The sequence below is a fragment of the Syngnathus acus genome, chromosome 20, assembly GCF_901709675.1.
Source record: "Syngnathus acus chromosome 20, fSynAcu1.2, whole genome shotgun sequence".
Classification (NCBI taxonomy): domain Eukaryota; kingdom Metazoa; phylum Chordata; class Actinopteri; order Syngnathiformes; family Syngnathidae; genus Syngnathus; species Syngnathus acus.
Window position 1 is genome coordinate 4,264,565 of NC_051104.1, and position 27,683 is coordinate 4,292,247.

General features: G+C 42.0%; 1 protein-coding gene across 4 annotated transcripts in view; it reads left to right on the forward strand.

Moving 5' to 3' along the window:
• Positions 1 to 27,683, forward strand: part of LOC119139363 (partitioning defective 3 homolog) — a 127,670-nt gene that overhangs the window by 73,184 nt on the left and 26,803 nt on the right. For 3 of the 4 annotated variants that reach the window (XM_037279952.1, XM_037279951.1, XM_037279954.1), the window contains 5 exons: positions 3,040 to 3,188; positions 6,583 to 6,816; positions 9,043 to 9,271; positions 18,930 to 19,052; positions 23,377 to 23,688. In XM_037279952.1, the coding sequence (XP_037135847.1) occupies positions 3,040 to 3,188; positions 6,583 to 6,816; positions 9,043 to 9,271; positions 18,930 to 19,052; positions 23,377 to 23,688 (1,047 nt within the window). The remainder of the gene's footprint in view (positions 1 to 3,039; positions 3,189 to 6,582; positions 6,817 to 9,042; positions 9,272 to 18,929; positions 19,053 to 23,376; positions 23,689 to 27,683) is intronic. The other variant, XM_037279953.1, reaches the window with a different exon arrangement.

Here is a 27,683-nt window from a genome sequence, read left to right on the forward strand (position 1 = left end):
ACCTAGCGTACGGCTACAGCACACTCGAGTTTCCTGCCCTCAGAGTAGCAACTGCACGCTTATGCATGACTTGTGGACCTGTGCACGGGGCAGAAGTATGCTCTGTACCTCTGCCCAGGGTTATGCTGAATAATTCATCTCGTCAAAGTCACATACATGAAGAAGCGGCAGGCACACCTTTCCTTTCACTCAAATGCTCGCAGCTGCTCACATGCATTCTCCTCATGACTTATAGTGGTTCCCTTTCTCCTGTTTAAGTGCGGCATGCCAAGTAAGCATTGAATGTTTTTTTTTTTCTTTTTAAATTAAGCTCTTTCAGCAGCGTAGCACGGGCCCTGTATATGTTTTTGAATATATACGCATTGTGGACTGTTTCACCTCTGACCTTTTCAGTATTATGCAGCTGCATGTTATTACTTTGCCAAGGACACAACTGCCTGGTAAAATCATTCTAATTCAAGTTTTTAGTGGGTGATGTAACCCACATTTCAGGGGGCTTCTAACTACCCCCCACCATCTATTGAAGATGAATTGTTTAGAGGAGTCAGTCTGACAGAAGATAAAAACTGGCCTACTTTTATTCTCTGCATCCTCAGCCAATAATATGTGTTCGTATTTGTCTGTGTTTAGCTTGTTTGTTTTTCTGCTTGTTGATATAATAATAATAATAATAATAATAATAATATGTGTGAATTACCTTGACCATAAAAAAAACAGAAAATGTCCCCCTTTAATAATAATAATAATAATAATAATCTGTGTGAATTACCTTGAAATAAAATCTAGAAAATGTCCCCCTAAAGTTTCACTTTATAAATCATCCTTGTAAATTATTCCTTAAAAATCAAGCAGTACTTTTCCCCCCTCATATATTTCCATAACATATGTCAATCCCCACCTTTGTTAGATTTGTCAGGGAGTTCTGATATATCCCGTTAACCTGCCGAGATTGCACATAGCTACCTATATGTACGATATATACTCTGTTGCACAGATGCCCTCAGTCTCACAGGTGTTTAGATCCACATTGGCTGGTAAACAATATTGCACATTAACATATAAAGTGGAAACGGCGCATATAGACATGAACAAACTTCCAGGCAAATATTGCAGGCAGTCTGCTTCTACATTTGATCTGCTAATAGACTCGGCCATCAGGAATACGGTATAACTAAGAATTACATGTGCCTGTGTGTTTTCCCTGAAATGCTAATGGTCCCCTCTAGCTTCATGAATATTTACGGTGTCTCTGCGGTGCGCCGTTGGTACAAGCATGTCATACATGCTCCCTCTTTTCTCCTCACCTTGCATATGTTTCACGAGGCTCTCCACGCGGGGTACTCCATGTCTGTGCCCTCCTTGGCGGGTGAATATCAGCGTGAATAATACGCTACGGCAAACATACAAATTCACATTTTCATTTGCTTGAATAAACCATGTTAGCCATCGGTTACCACTGCAAATGAGAAAGCTGAAAGAGAAAATGTCAGTCGGTGTCAGCTGTGACGTTCAAAGGCTGATACATTTATAATCGGGTAGACGTTAAGCTTTAATATTAGTGATTACTGGAGCCAAGCAAGTCCATGTTAATGCAGCTTAACCACCAGGTGACCAAATTTCTGTTTTCATAAATAGGGACCCTTGCTGTGAATAGTTGTGATTATATATATATAAAAAAAAACACTACAAACTACATAGATAGTTGAGCTTCTATAAAACGAGGAAGTGCTTTTAGCATTTTTAATGCCACTGCGGGGATGCTTTGACACATTTAACTCCCTGCCAGGAGAAGATGGAGACAGGCAAGGTTGATTTAAAATGCACTCCAAAGCATTGCCTGTGAGCAATGCTCAGCGCTGGTTAATTTTAGATGACATCAGGATGCTTAACGTGGACGGAAGCATCTGCTTGGAATGTTGGAGATTGCTTTTAAATGTTGCGAAAGAAGGAGAGGTGAAGGAACTTTTTATTCTTTTGAGGAAAGGCCAGAGGCATTGACAGCAAAGATGGACTCAGGAAAACACTTTGCCATGCTCATAATTTGTATATGAGCAAAATATCAACAATATTGCATGTGTGTGCTAATAAGATGATTTGTGACGGTAAATCCTATTAAACCCATATAAACTGATTTTATCCTTTGTCATATTTATGAACTTCATTTCACTGGAGCTACTTTCCTCTTTTGTTTATGTTTTGCACTCTGTGGAGTTATTTATCACAACAGCTAGACAGAGTGAAAAATAGATTCTCTGCTGTCCAAACTGTCTGGTTCAAGAAAGATACACTTGTTGAGACAAAACAACAGCGTGTTGTCTACAGTGAGTGATGTGAGGGGAAAAGAGAGTGATGATGAATGAATGAATAATACATCTGTGCTGTCATTCCTTTCTTCCTTTTCCCGTGTCAGCGAGACGTGGCCCCGTATACGGCGGCGTAGATGCGAATGCCGAGTACGGCTGACAGCAAAGTGACATATTAACACCGGCCTCTCGGTGACACGCGAAGCACGTCTTTACGTTGAATGAACTCGGCAAAGCGAATCACAATTGTTGACATGCAGCCAAGTGCCAGCAGGGTCTATCGTTGATGCGGTTCATTTGGAAAATGGAAAAGAAAAACACATTCCGTGCTTGCGTCGTTTGGAAGACTTCATTAGGACCGCATCTATCTCGTTGAATGGCAAGGTGTTCACCCTAATTGTAATGCAAATACCGTTACCCCCTCACCCAAACTCTGCCTCACGCTCCCATCCGATTTTCAATTAAGATCCAGACAGAGATAGAGCATCTCAAAGGTAAATTGCAACGGGAGCTCCTGCCTCAGACATACCGGGGGAGTGGCGTTATTGAGTGATACTGACCCCGGAGCATCCTCACATCAGGTGTCACGCATAGAACTAAACTTAACCAACCCAGCAAGACATTGAAGTGCCCTTCAGGCAGGATAAATAGATTGGTTGTGTATTTTTCAATGTGATTCACAGCAAGATACAAATATCTGCCTCGCGACCTAACTTGACTTTCTCATCTATTGCAGCTCATTGAGTCCCGATGCGGACCCGGATGGTTCGTTTCAAAGGGAGGGCTTCGCCCGCCAAAGTATGTCAGAGAAGCGCACCAAGCAGTATGAAAATGCTGCTCAGTTGGAGATCATCAAGTCACGCAAGTCCAAGAGCATGGATCTAGGTAAATGGTGTTATTTCTTCTTTTTTTTTTGTTTTGTTTTTATGCTTGCAGTCAGACTGCAATGCGATTTTTTTTTTTTTTCACTGCCCAATTAGCATAAAGACATTATCCTCGAGATTTTTCGGTGTGGGTTGCAAATCTAATCTGATTTGTCTGAGGACAGGAAGTGAGCGGAGTGGACAGGGAGATGAGACGGCTCATTGTGGCAAAAGCAGATCTTATCTCGGGACGACATCAAAGACGCCTCATGATTGTTCCAAAGTGATGTCAGCATTTCCTTGATTATTTGATTAGTTCTGAAAAAGGAACTGAGTTACTGTATTTATCAGACAATCTTTAAATAAGCCTTGGTGCATTATGCTTCTAATATGATTACCTGGATATCATTCATGGTTGGATGCATTTGCTTTGAAAGACATGACCTCAAACCAATTACATATTTGAAAATATCGGACATCTGATTTAAGCCGCCACGATCTTAACATTCGGCTTCACATGTGTCTCTCTGGAAGAATGGAAGGACCTTCCCGTTTCTCCCTTTAAACATATTCCAGGTGCTTCCATATCACAGCAGCAGCTGGAGTTCTTGTCTTTGAAGAGCCTCATTGTTGAAATATGCTAAATTGATCAGACACCCCATGTTCCTGTTCCATTTAGATGGGGAATGAGATTGGGCAAAGAAAGAAAAAAATATCTGCAAGGTTCCTCATCTTGCAGGAATATCCGTGCCTTGTAAGCCTCACGATTGACAGGCTCATACATGGGATGTAATATCCTCTTCTTCTCAAATTACACAGCTTCCTTTCTTGAACTTTATTGTCCCTCTTCTTCTCTTAGCTTTGCATGGTGCATGATAGCTCTCATGCTTATTTGTGCTCTTTAACAGTAGCTGATGAGATTAACAGCAGCACGAGCACCAGTAGAGTTAAGCGTATGTGCCAGGACTTTTATTCGATTATTACCTTTATGGTTCCACGGCTCGATAAGAGATTACCCCCCCACCCCCCTCTCTTTTCCCATTACTAACTCATTACAAACCATAGTTGGGTTTTTGCTCCGGCTTATGTTGGGTAGTCTTGAATAGGGATCGCTAATATTAGAACGTGTTGTGCTTATAAAGAAAATATTCAATGTAGTTTGAGAGCTACTGGTAGTCAAGTGGTGAGTGAGTTCGACTTGCAATCAAGGCTTCAATTGCTAGTTAACCCCTCTGGCTTATTGCAGTAGATCTATTATAGGCCTATTTTAGTTCCGCTTTGTCGCTTGTTGCTAAAATGAATTGACACAGAAAAGAACTCAGTGCAGCCCACCAGTTGGATGGGAATGTTTCCGAAAATGTCTAGATGGATTATTTTGGTTTCACAGCATCTTGTACCCCATATTGAAACATTCCTGGTAAATTCCCTTAATTAAGATCTTTATTTTTTTTTACGACACATGTTGAGCAGACGAAGGACGTCCTCCGTCATGCTAATGATCTACAACTGGCAGAGACGTACGAGCCCGACTGACTCCAGGGATATGATCCCTCCTTTGGGATACCTGGACATGGCCTTTCCCTGACCACCTTAGGGGCTATTTTTACCATAATTACCCTTTTACCGTCCGGGCTCTTTGAATAAATTATGTGTAATGGAGCCCCTGTCTGTACACAGATCTTTACATGCAAGAGCCTATGGTGAATAATAGCCGGGTTGCATAGTTTTAGCGACTCTAATTATAGTATGGGCTCCTGTCCCTGTAATAACCGCTGCTGATTTATTCATGGAGTTTGCCATGGATCCCCTTGAACGCTTAATGGCAATGGATCTTCCCCAATTAACAGCCCTTGCACTTAATATGCTTAAGGAACACAGAAAGGTGAGCAAGTTTTTCCTCTGGGCGTGACACAATTTCAGGTGCACTCTCTGGCTTTGTGTGCGTTTCAGTGTGATGATTTTCATTTCTCTTCCAGGCAAACTCTTGTCTGTATGCCATTGGGGGGGGGGGGGGGGTATGTATTTTCATGGCTCTGAATAAGAGGGCGTCGAGGAGCAGAGCGCGTAGTCTCTGGAGATAGGAATCACATAATAGAATGGCATACAGAGAGCTGTCCGTCAAACTCTCCCATGAGAGCTTGGGATTTTTCTGATGAAAACAAAGGAAGCTTGCAGCTGGCAACGGTCTTCGGGCAAACTCGCGCTCTTTCTCTCTCTCTCTCGCTCTCCTTTCCTCGCTCTTCCATCGTCTTTGTGTCTCTGCTACTCTCTGCCATTCACCAGACTTGAGTGAAACAATGGTGAAGTGGATCGCGATGCGGAATACAGAGTGGGCGGATAATTCCCTGTTTCCGAATACGGCAGATGTCATTTTGGTTCCCTTCAACTGTTGCATCCTGTACGAACTTGCAATCCCATTGTGTCAAACGCACTCTTGCTTCTGTGAGTCTGCTGTCTGCAGGCTTTACGCATAATGTCTGTGTGTCGTTTTATAGGGTAGTTTTTTATTTCATGCAATATTTTTATGCCAATCTAGTATAACTACAGCCCTTCACCCAATTAGATAATTTCCTTTAAACACTTGGGCAGCTCATCTGATGCAGCAGTATAGGATTGTTCAATTATTTGGAATCGGGTCCTGCTTCTCCTGGGATTGGAAATGTTTACAAGCATTGATGAAAGCCAAGAGAAAATGGAGTGTAAAAATCATGACAGTGCATTTAGCAGTCTGAAAAGTAGACTCCAGTGGATAACAGCTGACCTTTTTAGCCTATCTGACTTTTTGGACAGTCGATCCATAGGCACAATGAATGGAAGAAAATAACTCGCACTTCATTTAGGTGCATTGGTAGCAGATGTAGTAGAAGGAGGGGAGTCCCTTGTGACCCTAAAGACCTTCATCTTCCTCCCCAGCTGGTTCCTTATATTGGCATTGCGCCAAGCCTTCTCAAAAGCAAATATATTTCAGTGGAGGTAGTGAACACGGGATACTAAATTGTCTTTAAAACACGGGGGGTTATTTTCTTTGCGTAATATGTTTCTGACAGCTTAAGACTCCACCTAAAGACCCTCTAGGGTCATCCAGAAGCAGTGGGTCACACCTCATTTAGTCAAATTCAAACATCCCTGACTGAGAATTGTGTGACAGTCATATGGTTTGTGTTTAAATGGCCAAAACTAAAAAATGAAAGTAAATTATAGCTAATCAAAATGCTTTCACGCAGATTACGTTCTCGGTAACGTGTCCATTTTAATACTAATATTATACACATTAGCGATTGGATCATTTATTTTTTCACATGAGTCGTCAGACTGGTTGGGTAGTTTTATCATACTGCTTTTGTGGCTCTGTGTCTTACACCCCATTAACTATCACGCATCACTAACACAATTTTCCTCTTTTATTTTCCCCACAGGTTCTTCAGGACAAAATGTCGGACCCACACTGGGTCTCAAAATGTCCAGTTCCCTTGAAAGCCTCCACACAGCTCTTGCCGCAGCAACACGGAACAGTGAACTTAACGTCAACAGGCCACGCTCTCGAATCCTCCGGAGCCGAGGATGCAATGAGAGTTTCAGAGCGGCCATCGACAAGTCGTACGACAAATCGGTCGTTAATGTGCCCGAGGACGAAAACAGCATGGATATATGTAAGATTTTTGATTTATCATTCACCAGTCTTTGACTTAGTGAGAAATTCTTTGGCAATATTGTCTTACGTACTTAAAAATGCATGTTGGTCAACAAAAAAAAAACAAAAACGATTTTTAAAATGTTTTTTATTTTCTATTTATTATTTACATCTCAGTCTATACCAGCAAGGCTGGCATTTTTTCCCCCCACTACTTTTGTATTCTTGAGAAACTTCCTCAATTGACTTATTCTAAACTTAAGAAACAAAATAATCCCAAAAAACATTCATAGCAGCACCCAAACGGAGTGAACATATCCATTCCTGCTTGTTGTTTGATGATAAAAAGGCATGTGTTTGGCATAGTGAGACGGATGTCTTATGTTTTGCCAACAGGTAATAATACGGCAGCACCACAAGAGTAATTGCAATATATACATTTCCATCCAGCAAAGGATTCCATTAAATACGAACGGGGAGGAAAACATTTGGAGGGGAATATTTGCCTGAAATGCTTTGTTCTCATAAGCTCTGTCGGCGAGCCACTAAATACAGTCTTATCTCTGCAAAGAAAAATGGGGAAAGCAGACGATTTCCGCCGCCGCGGTTTATTGCATCCAGCCCCCCTCCCCACGCGATATTCAAATAACTCTGTTTTTCAATTTAGATAAAAGCAGCCAGTTTGTGCTCGTCACTGAGGTTAATAGTCAAAGTTGACAGATAAGACGCCACTGTCCTCTGCTCTAAGACTTTTATTTAAATCAAATAATAATTTGGCATCCCCTAAGTAAAATGTGTTTTCCGTAAGATATCCTGCTCGGCAATATGCACCCCTCGTTGTACGACTCGGTGTTGTGTTATTCGGAGATAAATTTGAAAAAGAACTGCGGGAAAGAATATCTGCACTTTTGAGGGAAAAAAAACAAACAATGGTTTTGTAATAAGACAAGCAATTGTACTTGTCTGTCCTAACCTCAACTGACAGTCCAGCTTTAATGCTCTTGATTTTCCAAAGCATGAAAGTTTGACTAAAGTGGCACAAAATGATGCCTGTGGTTTTTCTGTCGCTGCAGATTATCTCCTGACTCTTTTATCAACGCTTCCTCTGCTAGTTGGCGCTGCCTTGTAAGGTCTTTTCTACTCAGATCTATTAAATTCCCAAGGGTGGCTAAAGTGTACCAAGGAATTTTGCTATTTCTGAATCGGACTAATTTGATTACATGCATTGTGATGAATTATAATAAAATATGTCTTTTTTTTTGTCCGCTCTGCCTTTTGAAGCAATCGGAAAACCATTGCCACAGAAGTATTAGCATCCTTGCTAATGTCAGTCATTTAAATAACCAGCAGCAGGTGCCATGAAATGATTGACAAGAAGATTGAATGATGTATGATGAAGCTGATCGGCAAATTCAATCATTTTGCACCTCATTAAAACACATGAAATCGAAAGAATGAGAATCAACCGATGAGATGTCCCCAAAACCTTCACGTGTTTAATAACAGAATTATTTTAGCAGAATAAAAACCAGTTTCATCTCTGATGGGATTTCATAATTGAAAAAGTTTTACAGTATCAAAAGGAATTTATACGTACCTTCTCAGAGAGCAAACTATTTATTGCAGACAGGATCTTAAGATTCCACCATATTTGCAATTAAAATCCCTGGGAGCCTTTTTCAAAATTACTTACTGTATATGTATAATTACTGACAGATTAATTACATTTTGCACATCACTTCTTATTAGATGTGATGGCAACTTTGAGTTTAATCAACCGTATATCACCTAAGGACTCGAGATTCTATTTGATGTCTGGGTTTGAATTAAACTCAGATGTAAATTACGAACCCGATCCACATGACTAGCGTTAGAGCTCGATCACATAATTTATGTGAAATAGGCTGAAGGAAAAAAGAAAAATATCCAGGAGAAGGCAAAGGGGTTAAGTTAAATGCGTATATTTGAAGCTGACTTTGACCAAATCTATTGAAGTTTCAGACAAACCTCATAGGAAGGGAAATGTAAATATATTCAGCTTTAATAAGGCTCCAATATTCTGTGTGTTTTGTTCAAAGATTTTAAACCGCCTGAGACATAATTGTTCCCTTAATGGTTGATCTGATGTAATTAGGAGAAAAAATTAAGTATGCTCTGTTATGTATTAGGATGTGTTTCCATCTTATGTCATATCGTGACTATTGTGACTCCCTCTCACAATGTTTCTTCAATGTTGTCACTCAAGTGGACGAAGACACGGAGGGAAGTTCCCCATCAGGTCAGGATTCAATGTCGGCCAGCGGCGACCTCTTCGTCGGCCCCGGTCTCAATGGCAACATCTCCAAAGAAGACGCACCGAGACATCGGGACAAGGTGGAAAAGAAGAAGCCCGAAGGGGATAAAGAGAAGGAGAAAGACAAGGACAAGAACAAAGCAAAGAAAAGCATGCTGAAGGGGCTCGGAGAGATGTTCAGGTAAGATCTGAGCTTCGTACCGTCCATCGCCTGTGTAGCCTTGAGTATCAATTGCTTTCTGCTTTATTAATACTATCGAACACGTACGGAATTTGACTGCATTCCTTCAACGCTGGAGTGCTAATTAGAAGCTCCTCTCCTTGAACCCTGCCGGGATAAGGTGAAGGGTGTGGGTTGCTATGGACCTTAAGAGCCTCTGGCACAATCGACAGATTATTTTTAATAAGGCTAACATGTTTTATTCATGAATAACCATGTGCATGCTCCAATGGCTAAACAAACTTAAGCTTTTGTTGAGGGGCCGCTCAAACTATCGCTTCAGGTAACTGCTATTGTTGTTTTCCGCAATTGGAGGGGTTGTTGTTCCATTTGTAGACTTCTGTTTTGATTAACCCGATCAAAATGTTTTGGATTTTAGTTTTGAAGCGAGTCGATTGGTTGTGCATTTAAATAGGGCAGAAATTAACAATGGATGGGCCTCAAGCTTCGTTTAAGTTGCTTCCGTGCGGATTGCTTTAACGGGATTAGCAGGCGTGTCACGTCACGTGGCTCAGCGATGAACAATAAAGTCGACAAGTGTGTTTTGGGGTCACAATTGAGACGTGCCACAGGGTTGCTTATTTTCTATTCTAGGCTAGTGTGTTCCAAAATCTATTTTGACTCAAGGATGGTATAGCAAATCTTTAGAGCTTGACACGTGGCTGCTTAGTGATTTTTACGAGTGCATGTGACCTCTCCGCATGCCCTTTGTGACTTCCTCATCACACCTCATTATCTTGGAGTGCCATGTCCACTTAAGATTTGGCACACAGCGGGCTTAGCGTAACTCCCATCGCCCGTTCCCCGTGCCTGACAAGCATGAACGTCTGGAACTAGCATGTCTTTTGGATTCTCAAACCTGTCTGCCCTCTCCTTGTTTGTTACACAATTTCCATCTTAAAAACTTTTGACACATCTCACACCCACCGCGTTCTCCTATTATCCTTTTCCAATCCAAGTTTAGAAAGTTAAAGACGGAAATGAGGTGGGAATAAATGCATCCCAGCGGATTCAATAGCAAAACTTTATATAACAAGAAGAAACTCGTCATATCAATTGCCAGAGGCAAAAGGAAATTTTATGTGATGGGAGCGATTTTAGTCAAACTAGCAAAAGCCCCGAAGAGATTTTAGATTCTGTGCCTGACGAAGGCTTTGTCTTCTCAGTAAATTCGACACTCTTAGGCTTACAGATCACGCACACGCTATACATTAGCAAGTTTGGCGTGTGAGCATTTCACCGTTGTATCCAAACATCAAAAAGATATCCTGATGAGGTTAATCCTTTGTAATGGATGTCTCAGTGGTTTTGTTTCTGTCACTCTTTATCCCGGCATTGCTCTCCCATGCAAGTCTCGTTTTGCTCTCCCTCTAAGCGGGTTTCAAGGAGTTCCGCATCAGTGCTGCATGCAATTTGCATTCAGGGACTTTGGACGATCTGATGAATGTGGATTTCATGTCTGATTAAGGGGCAGCGTGATTGGGAGTGCATTAAGAGTCATGGGAAGCGAGGATGGCCGAGTGTACGCTGAGTTTAAAAGGCAAGATCTTTGAGTGTATGCTAGTTTAGAATACGATGGAAAAAAATAAAATAAAAATGTCTTGACGCGATTATTCATGCCCTCCCTCGCAGAAAGCATGTGATCATTAGATCCCAATTCAGTCAGATTTGTTTAGTTGTTGGAATCTTTGCCCGAGGCTGTGTTGGCGTGCTCCATGGCAGTGATGTCTTGGTCAGGCCCGTGAGACTGCCTCGAGGCCTTCTTAATGAGGTGTCATTTCGCCGCCTCGCCACTGACTGACTGACCTCCTTCATCAAAAGCCACATTCCCATTATTTCTTGACCCTTATGTATACGGATGAGCATTAAATTGATAACTAGACAGCACTCGAGGAGCTCAATTCCCGCATAATATCATCCCGTGAAATTACATTACAATGCTACTTTGACCCCAATAATAAGATTTCCGCAATCCTACACTCCTTGGCATTTTCAAACTGACTCTATTCATCATTAAGATATTACCACATTTTCATATCTTATTTTTCATGAGAACTTTGACCCAGTTTTCATCAAAATGGCCTGTTTTTGATTTCTGTTTTTAATGGGAATTAATAATGCATTGTAAATGTACAACATTGCTGGAGTTTAGTGTTGTAAAAAAAAAAAAAGCTGCATAATGAGGCATAGAGTCAATTATGTATTTGATACTACAACATCTTACATTTTTTCATGAATGTGTATGTGCTTCCATCACTGTTGTAACTTGAATTTTATATACGTACGTGTAAAGACAAATCGTTTCGGACAAGAGTTATGCAAATGTAAAACACTCCCGGAATAAAGTAGCGTGAAGGAGATGAGCTGGTGGAAGCTGCAATATTGAAAGGCAAGGGTGAGGAAGTAGTGGGGGGAGGGGCAGGGCGATGGGGGGAGACTGGGAGCGTGTGCACTGGAGTGAACTGGGGCACCAAGGGAGAGTGGGAAAGAAGGGATAAAAAAGAAAAAAGAACAGGGCAATGAGAAAAGAAGCAAGCTTTTCACAGCGGCACAGTCACGACATCATGAAACTGTCTGCCCGCAGGGAAGGATTAAAGCATCCCCAGCAATTTAGCCTTTTTTTTTTTTTGCATGTGAATCCGCACCCATTTTCACGTTAGTGTGCATTTTCAAGAAGGATGCGAATCCTGTGTGAGGCATGTTTCCCCATGTGTGTAGATGAAAAGACATGTTAATGGGATCTGGCATCACCCTCACCAATTCTCCAAGCCAACGGCGCACACGCGCCTGCCTCACCCCCCCCCCCCCCGCCCTCATCGCCACTCTGATAAGTACCGCGCCTGACGTCGAGCCATCAGCCGACATCGGAGCTGGCGGTGACAGCCGTGCGCCCCCGTCTTCTTTTTCCTCCTCACCCTCCATCACCCCGGGGGACCTCCTCGGCTTGCTCTTCCCAGTAGATGAATTCCCACTCAAGGCTACATGCTGGAGAGAAGGGCGTGGACAAATACACAGAGAGCTTGGGTTTATTATTCTAAGGCCGCATGGAAGCACGCTATGAGGGTTGTGTGTTAGCAATTCAGATGCCATGTCACCTTATGTGTAGCACAACACTAAGTGGTTAGTGTGTTCCTGTTCCTGCTCCAATCCATGTCTTTAGCCCATATGAGTCTTTCTGCTCGTGTGGGCGGGAACAGCAGATGTATGCTAAGCCAGTTTGATCATTAATGCACATTAGCTCGGCTTTTTACACACGACCATCCCGCCGGCCTGCTTGATTAAAACAAAAAAAATCCGACTTTCCACCCTCACGCGCCATCCTCACATATGCTGATTGTGTTTTGGCGCGGTTGAGTTGAAGACAGCAATTAGCCACCTCCACATGTGGGCCGTAACATCTGCTCGGTGTAATCTGGGCAAAAATGATAATTGTTCCTCTTTGGCGCCACCTCGCTCATCATAATGTGTGTAGTAAATGTGAAAAATAACTGTGGGAATGCAACACTTATAATTACATCACATGCAAACACACATTAGACTGGAAAATGGTGGACAGGGATGTTCCTTTTTATTGAATTAAAGCTCCCATGATGAACAATGTATGAATATTGTGTCCATCACAACTTGGACTTGTTTTACAAACCTGGAAGCAGGCCTCGACAAATTGCACACCACTTTCAGTTCTGTGTTTAAATGTAAGCAGAGACATTCAGTGATCGGATTAAGGAGGGGGAAAGCCGATTCCTTTGTCCAATCAAATCGGGCATCGACGGGCCTACATGAGACAAACCCGCAGTCATTAGGTTTGGAATGATCACACGGCGCCGCAATCGAGACCTTGAAGCACGGGGGCGGCAGCTTTTGTGTGTGAGGAGAGACGGTGCTGCAAGACAGATTTAATTGAATCTGAAATCTTGTCAACCTGAAATAAGATCCAGAGATGTCTCTCGAGCTGCGATGTTCGCGGCCCCTTCGTTCTGAGACATCACGGTCTGTTATTAAAGAGCTCAAATTAAGTGGAGTGGTGCACCCAGCCTTAGACTACTAATGATACAAGACCCAAGGGATCGTTGCGCAAAACCACCCTTGTCAAAATCCGCATGAGAGAATCTATTTATTTAGCCTCGCTACTGTCCAACTCATTGCTAGTCTGCTCACCCAACCACGCGGCTTAGCATGTAATGAAACGGGGGCCTTTGGCTGAAATGACCTTTCCCATCCGATGGCTTCCCACCTACTGATGCGTACATCTCAACATGTATGCGATAACTGTGGTGCGAGTAAGAAAAAGAAATAAGCTGTGAAAATTGCTTTGGAATCAGAATGGGAATATCAATCGATGTTGGATTACATCCTTGATTTCCATCAAAGGCACCCAATTAAACGCCGGCCTTGTCAGCGTCTTGATGTGTTTGCCGTGATTTTCCGCCGTTCTGACATTATTTTAACCTTGAAGGTCGTTTGTTGTAGAAAAAAATACTAGACAGTCACAATATCTTTGGCCAGTTACCAGTAAATTGTTGACGGAAATGTGTCCAGGGTTATTTATCAAACCCTGGTTGGGATGTTCAGTTGTCTTCACTTTACTCACAATTACTGTCACTCCCACATGTTTTTTTTTTTTCCTTTTTCAATACGCACACCCGTATCCCTCCCCGCCTCCTCACATCACATCTGCCCTGTACATTCATCGTAGCATTGACAGAAAGACCTCTCTCGTCTCCCTCTGGATGCCGGGGAGGGTGCGTGAGGGGGGGCTTTATATCACGGATCAGTGCTTCTGCTGTCTTCTCTCTTCGACAGACTCAAATGCAACATTTCGACCAGTGTGTGTCCATGCCTGTATTTCAGAGTCAGTCTGCTAGACACACAAATGCCCTTGAATGCTTTTTTTTTTTTTTTTTAGCAGAGCAGCTTACGAATAGGACAGCTATTGACTCGTATATTCGTCTTCAGTTTGTTTTTAGAAAACGTACTGGGACCAAAATTCAGCCTGAGAATATTCTTAGACGGCCTTGGGCCTGATGGCGGCCATCATGCCGAAATGTACACTGGTTAATTTTTTTTTTATACATATCTAACTCGTGTGCTCAGGTAATCCCCCCCTCTCTCTGTCCTACACTGACCGTCGCAGTTGCCATCATCAAAAGAACCAAGCATACTGTATTTTGGATACCGTGTCTGCCGAATCCCGACTTTCCGTGCCCGTGATGAGCAGCAGCAGCCGGCTTGTGGATAACGAGAGTGTCAGTGATCAAAATGGACCATTAGGAATGCAGTGTGCCGCACCGTATCTGGGTCACGGACTGAGCTGCCAACTGCAGCTCCTCAACTAAAAATCCACAGCACCTCCCCCCCTCCCCCCCGGCTGCTATTCTCATCCCTATTCTTGTATCTTTGTGCGGGTGCATGTCGCTAGGTTGGTTAAACGTAGTCAAATGTCTTTGTCTCCACACATGTATGATTTTATGCTTGCACATACAGAAGCCAATTCTATCACGCGAACCTCCCTCCGAGGTGTTTCCATGTAAATTGTCCTTCAGAAGCTTCCCCGTTTACTATGGACGCACAGTTTAACAAATTGAAGTATGAATACATCTGGATTGTTTATTTGTGTTGTAATGAGAGACTTTAATCAGAGGGTGTCATGGATTTCAAATGTTCCTCATAGCCTAAACAAAACAACAAGCCCAACACACAGTTGTGATTTATGAGAAACATTAAAGGCAATTATGGCGACGCGAGAACTCATCTTTTTGTATTGTGCAAGCTGTTTACAAAACAGAAAACACAAATCGTTCATTGTGCATGTATGTGCGTTGAGATGGTGATACAAAATGAGCTGCGTGCAACCGCTCCTGAAACAAATAGAAACGTTGCGTAACATAACTATCGCATGTTTGTAATGACAAACATTGCAACCTTTACAAAGAACATTTAAATGCATTTGAATTGTTGTATAATAATCATATGAGTTGACATGCTAATCTGTTTTTATATTCATGACTTTTGCTCTTTGAGGAGCACACGAATATCCTCCAAAATTTTCTCAGCCGGCTTGTTTTGGAACGGTCAAAGATATCGCCTGCAGTGTTCGCTCCTGCTAGTGCAAGGCCTAATCATGAATAAATACATTTCATGCCTCCATGATGCGGTACATACTGCCTCCCCACCCGGCATGAAACATTCTGAATCCCATTCTCACCCCTTCATATATGTCACCCTGCTGTTTTTTCCAGACTATTTCAGAACACATTTAGCCCAGAACTGAAAAGCCATCAGTCGTCCCACGTCTTCTCAAACAACAATTCACATTTTCTGACGACAAGACCATCGAGTTTACTTTCTAATAGTCATTTGAAGGTGAAAAAGTAAATCGAAGTTTTTGTTTCAAGCCTCACAGCAACAAATGCCCAAAATGCATGTCGGAGCTCCAGCCTAGAAGATTCGGATTAAGTTTCAGGTTGGCCAAGCAGAAACCAAATGACCGTCCTTGAAATGATCTTCTCGTCACTTACTCATACAGTGGATGGATACTGTTTATTCATGCGTTCGGAGTCCCATGTTGCTTTCTCAAAATATTTTTTCTTTGTGATTTATGGAGTGGAATTACAGTTCAATGTTGCTGCAGCTCTCCCCGCTCAGAAATCTACTGACTGACTATATTTGAAATACATTTCTTTTATGAGCCGCAGTTGGTAGATATTGGCGAGGCGTGACACTCAAATAGAACGCTCCTACTTTATTCCTAGAGTTTCATCACATTAGTAGCCATCAAAGCATTGAATCTATTTGATATGACTGACACGTGCAAGATTGCATACAGTCCAAATGAGGCTTGATGGCAATTCAGACATTATCAGGCCAAGAGATGATGAATGACGCAGCTTGCGGGTGACTCCTACAGGTCATGGATATTCTCCGTGCCTATCTACATTCAACGTTTGGCTATCTCATTGATCACATGCGCATGTTATCCAGCTGCGCGGTCGCTATCTTTACGTTGGGTTGCGAGCTCTTCACTCCATCTTTCTTGTTTTTTTTTTTAGAAGAACCCCGCATGCTCTCATTCATCACTTTCAGTTGACTGCTGCTTGCCTCAGTGAGATAGATGCTTAAGAACGGATCATTAAACAGTAGCACGGCCAGTTAGTCACAAGCAGAAGAGCTTTATGGGGATGTGATGGTCTATTTACATGGATAAACTAAGGATGTGAGCACGACTTGTTTTTTTTGCTCTACTGTAAATATAATTACCAATGAAGCCCATTTGTTAAATGTGAACGCTTTGGCTTGAAAAATTCTGTTTATATTTTATTTTTGTTTATTATTTATGTTTTTCATTTTTTATCAATTATTTAACAAACAAGCCTACTCAATGGTGTTACTTTTGCATTAGTCTTATAAATATGCTCTCTTAAAATATGTGGTTTATCTCTTTGGGCCTGTCTCGAAACTATTACTTCAAATTATTACTGCATCAAGGTCATGTACAATTTGCCGCAATGTTTTTTTTTTCAAATCACAGGAACATTATGCTCACCTTAATTTGCTCTGTGAAGTCTTGGTAGTGGTAACCATGGCAACAACGTGCAGATCGAACATGAGTTTTGGTCAAGGTCATCTGATAACAGGCATAGGTTCCACATATTTTAATTGACGCATCCATGTTGTATGCTGCATTTTATTCCTTTTGCTCCATTTTGTTGCTGCTTTATTGCATACACCAAATCATCGCCGTCCTGTTTTACATTCTTGTGGCCATGTGAGAAAAGACACAGCAATTTCACATAATTACTTTTGAAGCATTTTGTCATGTCTGGAATGTGTACTATGTGAATACAAACCAAACCCCAGTTTCATTTTTCCACATCATCACAATTTATTTGGACCACACAAAGCAAACACCAAGTGTGAAAGCACTCGAGATGAAATAACTAAACTTCATCTGTTGTTTGAAGAGTTTGTTTTAAAAGTTACAGCGCTCATTTTATCAGGTTGGAAGACACCATTGTCATTCAAACTGTGTATTTCAGCTACTAATCAATATGTTATTATCAAGCCATGTCAACCTCTCTGTCAATACAGCATGATTAATGCTACTTTGCCAGTTAAAAGAAAAAAAAGAGAGCCAAATGACTTTTCCTGCTGGCACCGTTTAACCCAAATAATTTGCTCTTTGGTAGTTTTTGTTATACTTCATCATACAGGCTGCAGAAGTGACTTTGGTGTGTGGCTGAATTTAATTTAAATGTTACAACCAGTTCAAGGTATTTTCTACCTTCTGCCTGGAGTTAAGATGGGATGGATTCCAGCTTCCCCACTACTCTGAACAAGATAAGCGTTATAGGGAGTGGAAAGATGGATGGAGTGCTTGTCTTTCACTTGGATGTTTCAGGCTGCCAGTAAAGAGGGGGTCACTTTTCATTTTATTGCTGCTGATGCCCTGGTTCTGTCTAAAATGCCAATATGTTTGACACTCACAAATCGCCCAGTGTTGACTCAGAGGAAGAATTGAAAGGAGATGTTTTTTTTGGGGTGTTACGGTATAAACTCGCATGCATAGATGATAGATAGCAGCCGTGATAAATTACTGACTCTTACATACTGGAGCTATTTGTTGATTAATTAATTAGGTAATGCATGCGGTCTGGGATGAGATGCCAAACATTATCACCTTGACCTCTCCTCGGCACGAGCACAAAATCGTCCATCAGACCGAAGTTGTTTTTAAAAGAGTAAAAGAAGATCCATTTCCAAGGAGTAGTCCGTTTTAGATAGCTGATGTTTGGCAAAAATGGAATGCTAAACATTCATGCACGGGGGTTCTCCCAGTCCATGAATACTTGCCCAGCCCCAAATTCAACAATTTTTTTTTCATTTCAGTTTTAAAACGGTCAAATAGCTTCACTGCCGACAAGCGAATTGCTGTGAGTTATGATGTCGATGTCGTCCGATTGTAGAGTTTTCTATATTGCGTGTGGGTTTGTGCTTCTCCGCTATGTATGAGGACAACCTTTTTCTATTTCCCCATTCCTCATCATTTTGAGCCGGCAGGCCTCCTGCCGTTTACTCTCTCAGCACCAAGCTTGGCTGACCTGAGGAATTTACGATCATCGGCTCAGCTTATTCCCACTTCACTGTAAAGCTGTCGTGGATTTACCACCACTCGTGTGTAACTGCTGTGATTAAAATGTAAAAGTTTGCAACGTTGCAGTACAAGTCACATCCGTCCCGGTTTCCCGTTAGTTTGTTCCAACTGTCACTGCTCTTATTGTCAATTCTCTGGAAGGTGACAGAATGCCATTTTTATCTATTGAAAATATTTTTTTGATTGCCTGGACTTCAGTGCACTTTTGTTTTCACTTTTTAATGACATGGTGCATTTTGATTGTATTCACATGAATGAGACCAACAAATAGTGGAGACTGTGTTCTCATCTGTCTCCCCCTGGTACACACTGAACCTGAAGAGTATGACAGTTTGACACTTTAATTTCCTTTCCGAGCAGTTTAACCTGATTTTTTTTTTCTGGATAAAGGAGGTGACGTGCGACTCTGAAATATCAGAGAATTGAATGTGGCTGGCTGACGTTCTTTTTTTTTTTTTTTTTTTTTAGGTTTGGGAAGCACCGCGGTAACGAACAGCCAGGAGTAGAAAGGAGGGCCTCCAGTAAATCCAAAGCTGAAGATGTGCAGGTATCTGAGGAGGAGACTCAGCGGATGAGGCTTGAACAAGAGAGGTCAGAAAATATCTCCTACGAAGAGAAATAATGCCAAAATATACATTGTACAGATAAACAGTAACAATAACTTGATTGTTTTATTCATTACTTCTGTATTATTGTTGTCTGTGCTGTTGAGACGAGCTCACCTAATGGCGCTTGCTCATCCCCCAGTGGATTTGGCACGGTTATTATTTCAGCAAAATCAGCGTGGCTCTACATTTGTCTCACGCTGCAGCTCGCCGGTGCTGTTAATCACTCGTGAACTTACTGGCCCTTCATATTCAGTCATTTTAGCTTTGTGTTCGTGGACATTGGGCAGGGAGGGGAGGGTGGGGGATGGATTTTGCAGGGTTAGCCTCATCTCTTGTGGATGAGCCCTGTTGAATTCTCTAGCAGGGGGGGAACAATATTAATGCAGGCGGAATGAAAAGACAGCTTGCTGCCTCATTGTTCTCCATCGACTAAATGAACTCGCCGATCAAACAGCCGCTGGTAATAACAGCTAATTGAATAGAAACAATAGGGCTTCATATCACTCTCTCTTTTCGGCAAATGAAGAGAAGGGTGGAAGGCTGTCAAATGCGCCAAACTGCTGTACACGCACATGCACAACCTTCACAATGGCTCTCTTCTCTGCTGAATGAAACATCTGGAGGCCTTGCTCAGAAAGACCTCGGAGTTTTCTCTCTGGTATTTGGCTCAGACATGCAGCAAAGGTCCTTCCCGCCATCATTGCAACCCCCTTCTGGCTGAGGTCCCAACACATTTTCCTCAGTGTGCCCCGGAGACTGGTCGGCCCCGGAGAAGAAGCCAAGGCTATCTCCTTTGAGCACCTCCCAAAACGACTATCATGCTAAGCGGCAAAATCAACACAGACACATCGAGCGCACGAGATAAGTGCAATTCCCACCCCTAAAACGGACACACACTATTTAAATCCTGACTGCTGTCACCATTTCTTTGTCTTGCACCGCATTCTCATTCTCGCTCCGTTCTGCATGCGTGAGCTCCAGTCCCGGTTCCCTGTGCACCAGGCACACCCAATCCTTCCATTCTTTTGTACCTGCCCCCAAATCCTATCACCCAGCCAAGCCCGGATTGTCCTACGCTTAGTGGAAAGCGAATCCTGAGGGAAATCACAGAGGCTAATAATAATCCCACCTGCCATCATGCCGGGTCCAGATTGAAAGAATTCAGGTTCAGCTGGGCCCAGAAATTTGCTACATGTTTATAGACTATATTTTCATATATAAAAAAAATATATATATAGATATATTTAGACTTTTTCTTTTTTTTTTTACTGCATGTGATTCCAGATCGCACTTCCTGGGGTCAATTCGACCCCGGGTAGACTTGCAGCTCTAATTCAGATTTATCGTCAGTGATTAAATTGAGTTGACACTTTGGAAATGAACTTCGGTGTGTTCCAAAGAGCAGTCAACCAGGCAAGTGAGTCCCAATGACTGTGACTTCATATGCTTGCTAAAATGAAGAATTATGATTCAGGGCTAACGGAATGGATTCCAACCTCTGATTGATTAATTCAACGCAAGGTGTCCCCCAAGGCTTGCATTGTATTTTCCCAACCACTTTTAAATGAATGGTGGTGAAAGCATCTAAAACATTTGCAATCTGTTTTGACTTGATGAAAGCTGACCATCAGTAGCATTTTGTTTTTCTGCATTTCTGGCACACTTGCTAGTGGAGCTTATTAACTCTTTGGAGTCTCATCAAGGCAGGACTTCCGCCTGTGGGGGTTTAGCCCGATCTATATCTGCTCGCTCCAGTACAGGCAGCCGTCACTCTGGCTTCTTTTATGCTAGTGGACACGCTTATCTGATTGGTTCCTATTAACGAGACTGTGGAGACAACACGCTTTCTGATTGGACGAGCAATCTTTTTCTGTCATCCGCTTCCCTGTTAAGGCCTTGGGGGTGGAGGGGCAGAAAGAAAGAAAGAGTGGTGTTGTTGGAGCCTCTATCAGTTTCTGACTTATCTCTGCACACGTTAGCCCTGAATCTATTTTTCCGGGCAAAGTGGGGCCACGTAAACGACAAGTTGACAATGCTCCCTCTTCATTTTCTGCCTGAAGAGAGCTACATTCTCTGTCTTTCTCTGTGGCAGCAGATTATGATGTCCATTCTCTCTTATCAGCTTGGCTCCGCTTGGCTTCTAATCAGTGGCCAGCACTTCACTGTGCCTCTCCTCGTCCCTTGTTCCCCGCAGACCACCAAAGAGCAAGCTTTTTTTTTTGTCTTCCATTTTCTGCGGCAGTGGCACCTTTCTTTTAATTTGTCTTCTGGGCAAAAATAACCTGACCAGCAGCTAATCTTTTTTTTGCAATCGTTTATCAAACAAAGCAACCAATAGTTAGCAAAACAGCACCTCTCACCTGTGGCGAAGATTAAAAAAGCAATTTGCTTAAAGGCACACTATTGCCTTGTGCAATCGGGAAATCCCTATCGCACAAAAAATCGGTGTGCATAGTGGCCCCAGTGTTATTATTCTCGTAAGTTCTCGCGCCACATCATTATTTTTGTATCCCATTTGAGTCTAAGTTCCATAAGTTCAAAGGAAGCGTGAACTGTCTGATGGGGAAGTGTGATTACCATTGTAATTATTTTTGTGATTACAATTATAATGATTTTGATACCTAAGGCAAGTTAATACGATTATCTCCCCTGTAAATGAACTCCCTGAAACCTGAACAATTATCTCTTATGATTGCATTATGCTATTATGGGCCAAGTGTCAACAGAAAAAGATGGTCTATCTGGGAGTTTGTAATTCTGCACAGACAGCTGCAAGGAGTCATTTGCCACACTTTGATTGAATTCAGATATACATACTCGCCCTCCATCTGCTCTTCACAACAATAGAACGTGTTTTGATGAGGGTGCAGTGAAAAGAAAAATCTATTCAGTGCGGATGAGAAAGTCAGAGAGCAACAGCCTTCTGTTTTTTTTTTCCATCCACTGCGGTAACAATGCATACTGAAAAGGCAGTCTTTCAAACTTCTAAGAGTGTTGACTTGAAAATAAATAAAGTACCGAGGGAGTAGGTCATCCTCTGTCCCCTGCCTGACTCCTATCGGGTTGATTAAACATTGACAAAAGTCTGTTTTTGGCTCCAGTAACATTGACAATGGAAAGACTTTGTGAACTGACACGGTTCTACTCTTGTTTTTTTTTCTCAGGAAAAGTGTCCTAGAATGTGATTAATAGTTTATTGTGGTACAAGTTAAGTACTTACTTGTCCAAAGCGATAAGATTTGGCTTTCTCGTTACACAATTACACAGCACATATATATCACAATTGTTTTGGCACTCTCTTCTTGCCAATAAAAGCTAAAAAGCTTTTTATGTGTGTTTGAAAAAAATCTGTTGCAATAATATTGACAGTAAATGAAAATAAAATGGTATATATGCCATGTTTATTAGTTCATATTAAAGAAATAGAAATACATACCCTGCAGGAAGGTCTCTGTCCTTTGCGACATCGGGCCAGGCAAGGGCCATTATCTCATTACAAATGTCAACGTTGTCATTTTTATGAATCTGGTTAGCTCATAAAACGCCAGAGGGTTGGGGATTGAATCCCAGCAGACTTCCGTGAACCTCTGCTAACACTATTTTCGAGTCCTTCCTAGCAGAGATCAGACATCGCTTCAGCCAGATGGCAGGTGGAAGGGATTTGGGGAATTGTTTTTTTTTTTTCCCAAGCTATGAGACTTATGTTCTGTCCCTTCATAGTGTCCCTGACCTGGTGGCACGACTATGCTGTTAATGACTTCCACATTGTACCTGCACTGTGGTCATGCAAAAAACAAAAGGACAGGCATGTTAATGCACGACCGATGACTACTTATCATGCAACTTCACATCAAGCCTCCATCAAAATGTAATTCTATAGATAATGCTGAGCAAATGGGATTTAGGATGGCTGGAAATAAATAAGGATGTCTATGAATCGGACGTGGGAATTGGGTTAATCCGTCGCTGAAAAATGGTGATTGTTTGAAATATGATTACTGTTATTAAAATAAAGACACGGAGGACCGAGAAAGGCTGGAGGGGATTCAAGGGCTGTTTCAAACGTGTCAATCATCTGTGAGCAGGCGTGGGGGAAGGCGGATGTCAGAGGTCGTGTGTGACCTAAGGTAGTAGGGATGTGTTACGCCTGTGGGAGATAGCATGCTTGTTGTGCGACCCCACGACAGGGATGCAACATCTGGAACGGGTGAGCAGTCGGGTGGCTGCTGTTAAATTCCCTCTAGCTCTCCTCATTGTCCTCACAAGAACAAAAAATACAAATCTAATAATTACTTTGTTAATCCTAGAATACAGGCCAAGATGCGCGAGCTCAGGGAGAAGCAGGCAAAAGAGCGTGAATATGCTGAAATTCAAGATATCATCGGCCCCTCTGCGTTGAGCTCAGACGAAGAGCACACCTACGCCGGCATCGGGTCTTGGGACTCGTCGGTGGACAGCAGCAGCATTGATCCTTACGGCAGTCAACACCAGTACCATCTTCCTTTGAGCCCCCAGAGCCCTCCTTCTTCCGCCAGTCTTCCAAATAACAACCCGCCTCTAGAGGCGCTCTATGCTCAGGTCAACAAGCCCCGCAATGGACGCCCTGCATCTTCAGACGGGTAAGTCCCAAAGTGATTATGGAGCTTGAAATGACTCCATTTACTTTATGTACACTTCATCAATGACATATAAGCTGTGTTGTGTTTGCTCATTTTACTTGTCACGGAAAACAAATCCTCAATACTTGACAACTAGCAGATTACTCTTCGTGTTGCGAGTCAATGTACTTTCAGCCCAACGTTGAAAAAAAGTGCCATCTAGAGGAGTCAAAAGAATACAACAACTGGTTCATGAAGCAAATTTGAAGCTTCATTTTCCAATCACTGGCTTCTAGGACGTTGGATTGTACAATTGTACTCACCTGTTGTGGCTAATGCGTGTACACATTACCTATATAAGTATATGCTAAGAACATATCCAAGAGCAGTTTATTTGACTCAAGATCAACTTAGTTGCTCTTAGTTAGTTCGGTGAGTTGAGTGTGTGTGAGTGAGCATGTACGTGTGTGTCACCAGGAGATAACAGCTCCACAGTATATGTATTTAATAATGTTGTTCAAGGATCATCCTCCATCCGTTCGCCATCTATTTCCCCCATCCTATATCCTGTAGAAAGTCAATTACAGCAGAAATGACACGATTATCTGGCCAAACTGATAACTAGTTCAATACATGTGCCAGTTCAGGTAGATAGGCAGACAGTCTGTAACCTCAGGACAGAATCACTATCTTACAGCTATCTATCGGAAATATCTTTTTCCCCTAAAGCCAGTTTTTATACTGCCAAAAATAAAGATTTTTTGACAGCGATGGATGTGATTCTATTAAATATCAATTTAAGCTCCAGCGATGCAGTATTCTCTCAAAAACAGTCCGAGGCTTTTCTCAGGAAAACATTTGGTTCTTTCCCTGAGAGGAGTCTAATTGTGTTTAGCGTCTTCCGATTACATTTATTATTATTAATTCCCTCTGACCATCTGGCTAATGTTTTTCTTTCCTTTTTTCCCCCCTCCTTTACAAATATTTTTGAATTGAAATCCAAATACATTACAATAGTTATTACATCGTCTCTGACAGTAATTGGTTTATTAAAGAAAATAACTCAGAAAGAACTTGCCTTGTAGGGTATTGGGCTTCTGCTCTCCTATTTTTGTAGTTTTGTGTGACATTTAATTTCCATGGGTTTATTGGGGGATCAGAAACTTAGCCATGCATGGCACAATGTGGAATTGAATTTGCAAAAGACCCAATTAGAGATCACATGTTATCTTTTTGTCTATGCTGTTTTATGTCTTCTTGTCTGACTGTCTGTCAGGAATGGGCAAGTTAGATGATGGATGGGGGGCCGCAGAGATGGTTGAGTTTGTCAAAGTTGTTTATTAATAATTCGGAGACAGTAAGATGACCTTCATTGGCTCGTGAATTGTCATTGCAGCTTCATTTAAGGCGGAGGATTTTCTCCTTGGTCCATTTAACTAATTAGAGACACTTACCAGACCCATGGTTGACGAGATTAGGTCCACATGGCTCCAATTACCCGTTACTGTTTATTGTTGTTTTGCAAGTCGCTGCTCTTTAGTGTCTTACAAATGTTCATTGGTTTAATGTCATTATAAAAGCATTCATCCATGATTCAGTTTCTAAGCTGCCCCCTTGTTTAACCTCTTTAGATCATAAGACGAAACCGCGGCGGGATAAATAACTCGATATACACGTTTTTGTCTAATAGACCTTTGGTAATGGTGCACTGATGGGAAGGTCACAATGACTGTAAAGATGGAATGAGTCAGACCTTGTCATATAAACTCTTAGCGATAGCAAGACCGCGGGATCATGCTCAGTCTGCCCTATTAGGTTTTACTGTGGCTGACAATTTATTAGCAACCCCTCTGTTATTAAAGCTGACAAGACCAGCCATGTTTGGACAATTAGATCGTGTAATAAAAGCGAGAGCCCAATAAAAGTTAATTCTTTGTGTCAAGTTTTATCTTAATTTTATATAGCACAGTTATCAAATTTCACTCTAAAAGTCACAGCATGATGATGTTTTTAAGTTTTGCTACACCTTGGTTATGAAAACGGGGTCATTCGAGCAAAATGGAATGACCTCATTTCTAGACAGGCATCTGAGTTAACTCCTCCATCTGCCAAGGGACCCCGGGGTTTGGGTAACTGGTACTGGATGGTGCATTTGAGCACGACGGCCTGACAGGTGCCAGCCTCCAAGGGATTTGTGAGAGGCGGGCGTGAAACAAAGCATCACCTTTTGAAAGTGTTATTTGATTGACTGCTGCTCCCATTACCCATCAGGATTCGAACACGACTCCGAGAGAGAGCGTTGCAGTGGTAGGAGGAAGCAGTGGGGCAAAGCAGGCAGGAGGGAAAAAAAAAAGGAGCCGATCGAGCTCAGCAGCGCAAAGCTTTTGAAGTTCTGTGAAACTCAGACGCTCCAGAGAGCCGAGCAGGCAGGAGGATGAGAGCGCGAGAACCTAAAGATCGACACTTAAATAACACTTTTTTTTTTTCCTTCCCAAGAGCCTCTCTAAAGTCGAAACCTTCACTTGCACGGCCTTGAAATTTGATCACGAGGTTGCTAATGCGTTTTCCGAAGAGGATAAAAGAACAGACTTTCCATTTTTGAAGGACAGATAAAGTATGGATATCACTCCTGGAAGATAGTTTGAGTTTTGGAGTATTTGTTCCCAACTGAAAAAAATAAAAACTCATATATGTCTTTTTCCCGGCATGCGTAAACATTAGTACACGTGTCCAAAGTAAAAAAATAGAAGACAAGTTACATCTGTCTTATGCTAGCTAGCAGCCCGCAGGTCCGCATCTGGTCTAACCGGACCACCAATGCCGCTAAATTATACAATGTGATCCGTGATGTTCTGCCTCAATCAGTTGCTTGCTGAGCCATTATGAAGTCAACAATTTTGTTTTCTCTCTCATCCTTAGTTAGTTAATTAAGTCTGCAATCAGCAAGCCCGTCTCTGTGATTTTTATTGTTAGTAATTTATTATTTTGCAATCAAAAGAAGATTAACAGTCCTTTTTGACGGCAACATCTGTAGCTTTGATTAAATTCTACCTCTCAATAATTTATTGGTAAACAAATTAATCTTTTACGACCCATGCCTCTGTGTGTGACTTAAATAACAGCTCATAAGTTACTAATAACTTCATGTTGCTCCCCAAGGGAGTAAACATGAGTAGCACTTTTCCTTCATGAGACATGCACTATATTTTAATAGTAGTAGAAACTAACCCTTTTTTAAGTTCTGGCAAATATTTGCATGTTTTTCGTTTTACTTTTTGGTTTGCTGGGTTGTACGATCGCAGTTTCATCTTATTTTTCCTCATTTGTGGTCATGTGATCAACAACGGATGACTGAATTGGTATTTGGCAGTGAATAATATTTCGCTCATTTGCTGTTTGTTTCCCTTACTGTGCGCTAATGCACCTTATATGCCTGAAAAGAAGGTCTCTCTACTCTGATGATAGCACAGGAGGCGCTAATGTAGCAAATGTACATCAAACTTATCACATGGTTTTCGACACAGATAGCAACGTGTATCTCCAAGGCAAAGCAAGTGAATTATTTTCATGCATGGTTCTCATTTTTCCTCCCACCCTACTCTCCCGCTTCAGAGAGAAGCCCCTGTGGGATAGATGTGATGAGATGGAGCACGCAGAAAGCAATTTATCCTCCGTTTGTACCATTACGTTCATTTAAGAAAGCAAACAGCCTGCAAGCAGACCAACAAAGCGGGTTGGGGGAGTGGGGTGGGGTTGGGGGGGACTATATAGACCCACCTCTCCTTCAACTCAACATCAAGTGGATCAAGCTGATTAAGTAAGCTTGCATGTACAGTATGTGTTTTATCAATACTTCAAATGAAAAGCCTGGAAGACATGCAAGTAATACCTAATGCATTTTCACAAGATGATGAAAGAGAGGGAGAAGGGTGTTTGGCTGTGAGCATGGGTTCTTCTACGCAGAAATATGCAAAACGGAGATGGGAAAAGCTTAAAACGAACCCGACGGCTATTGA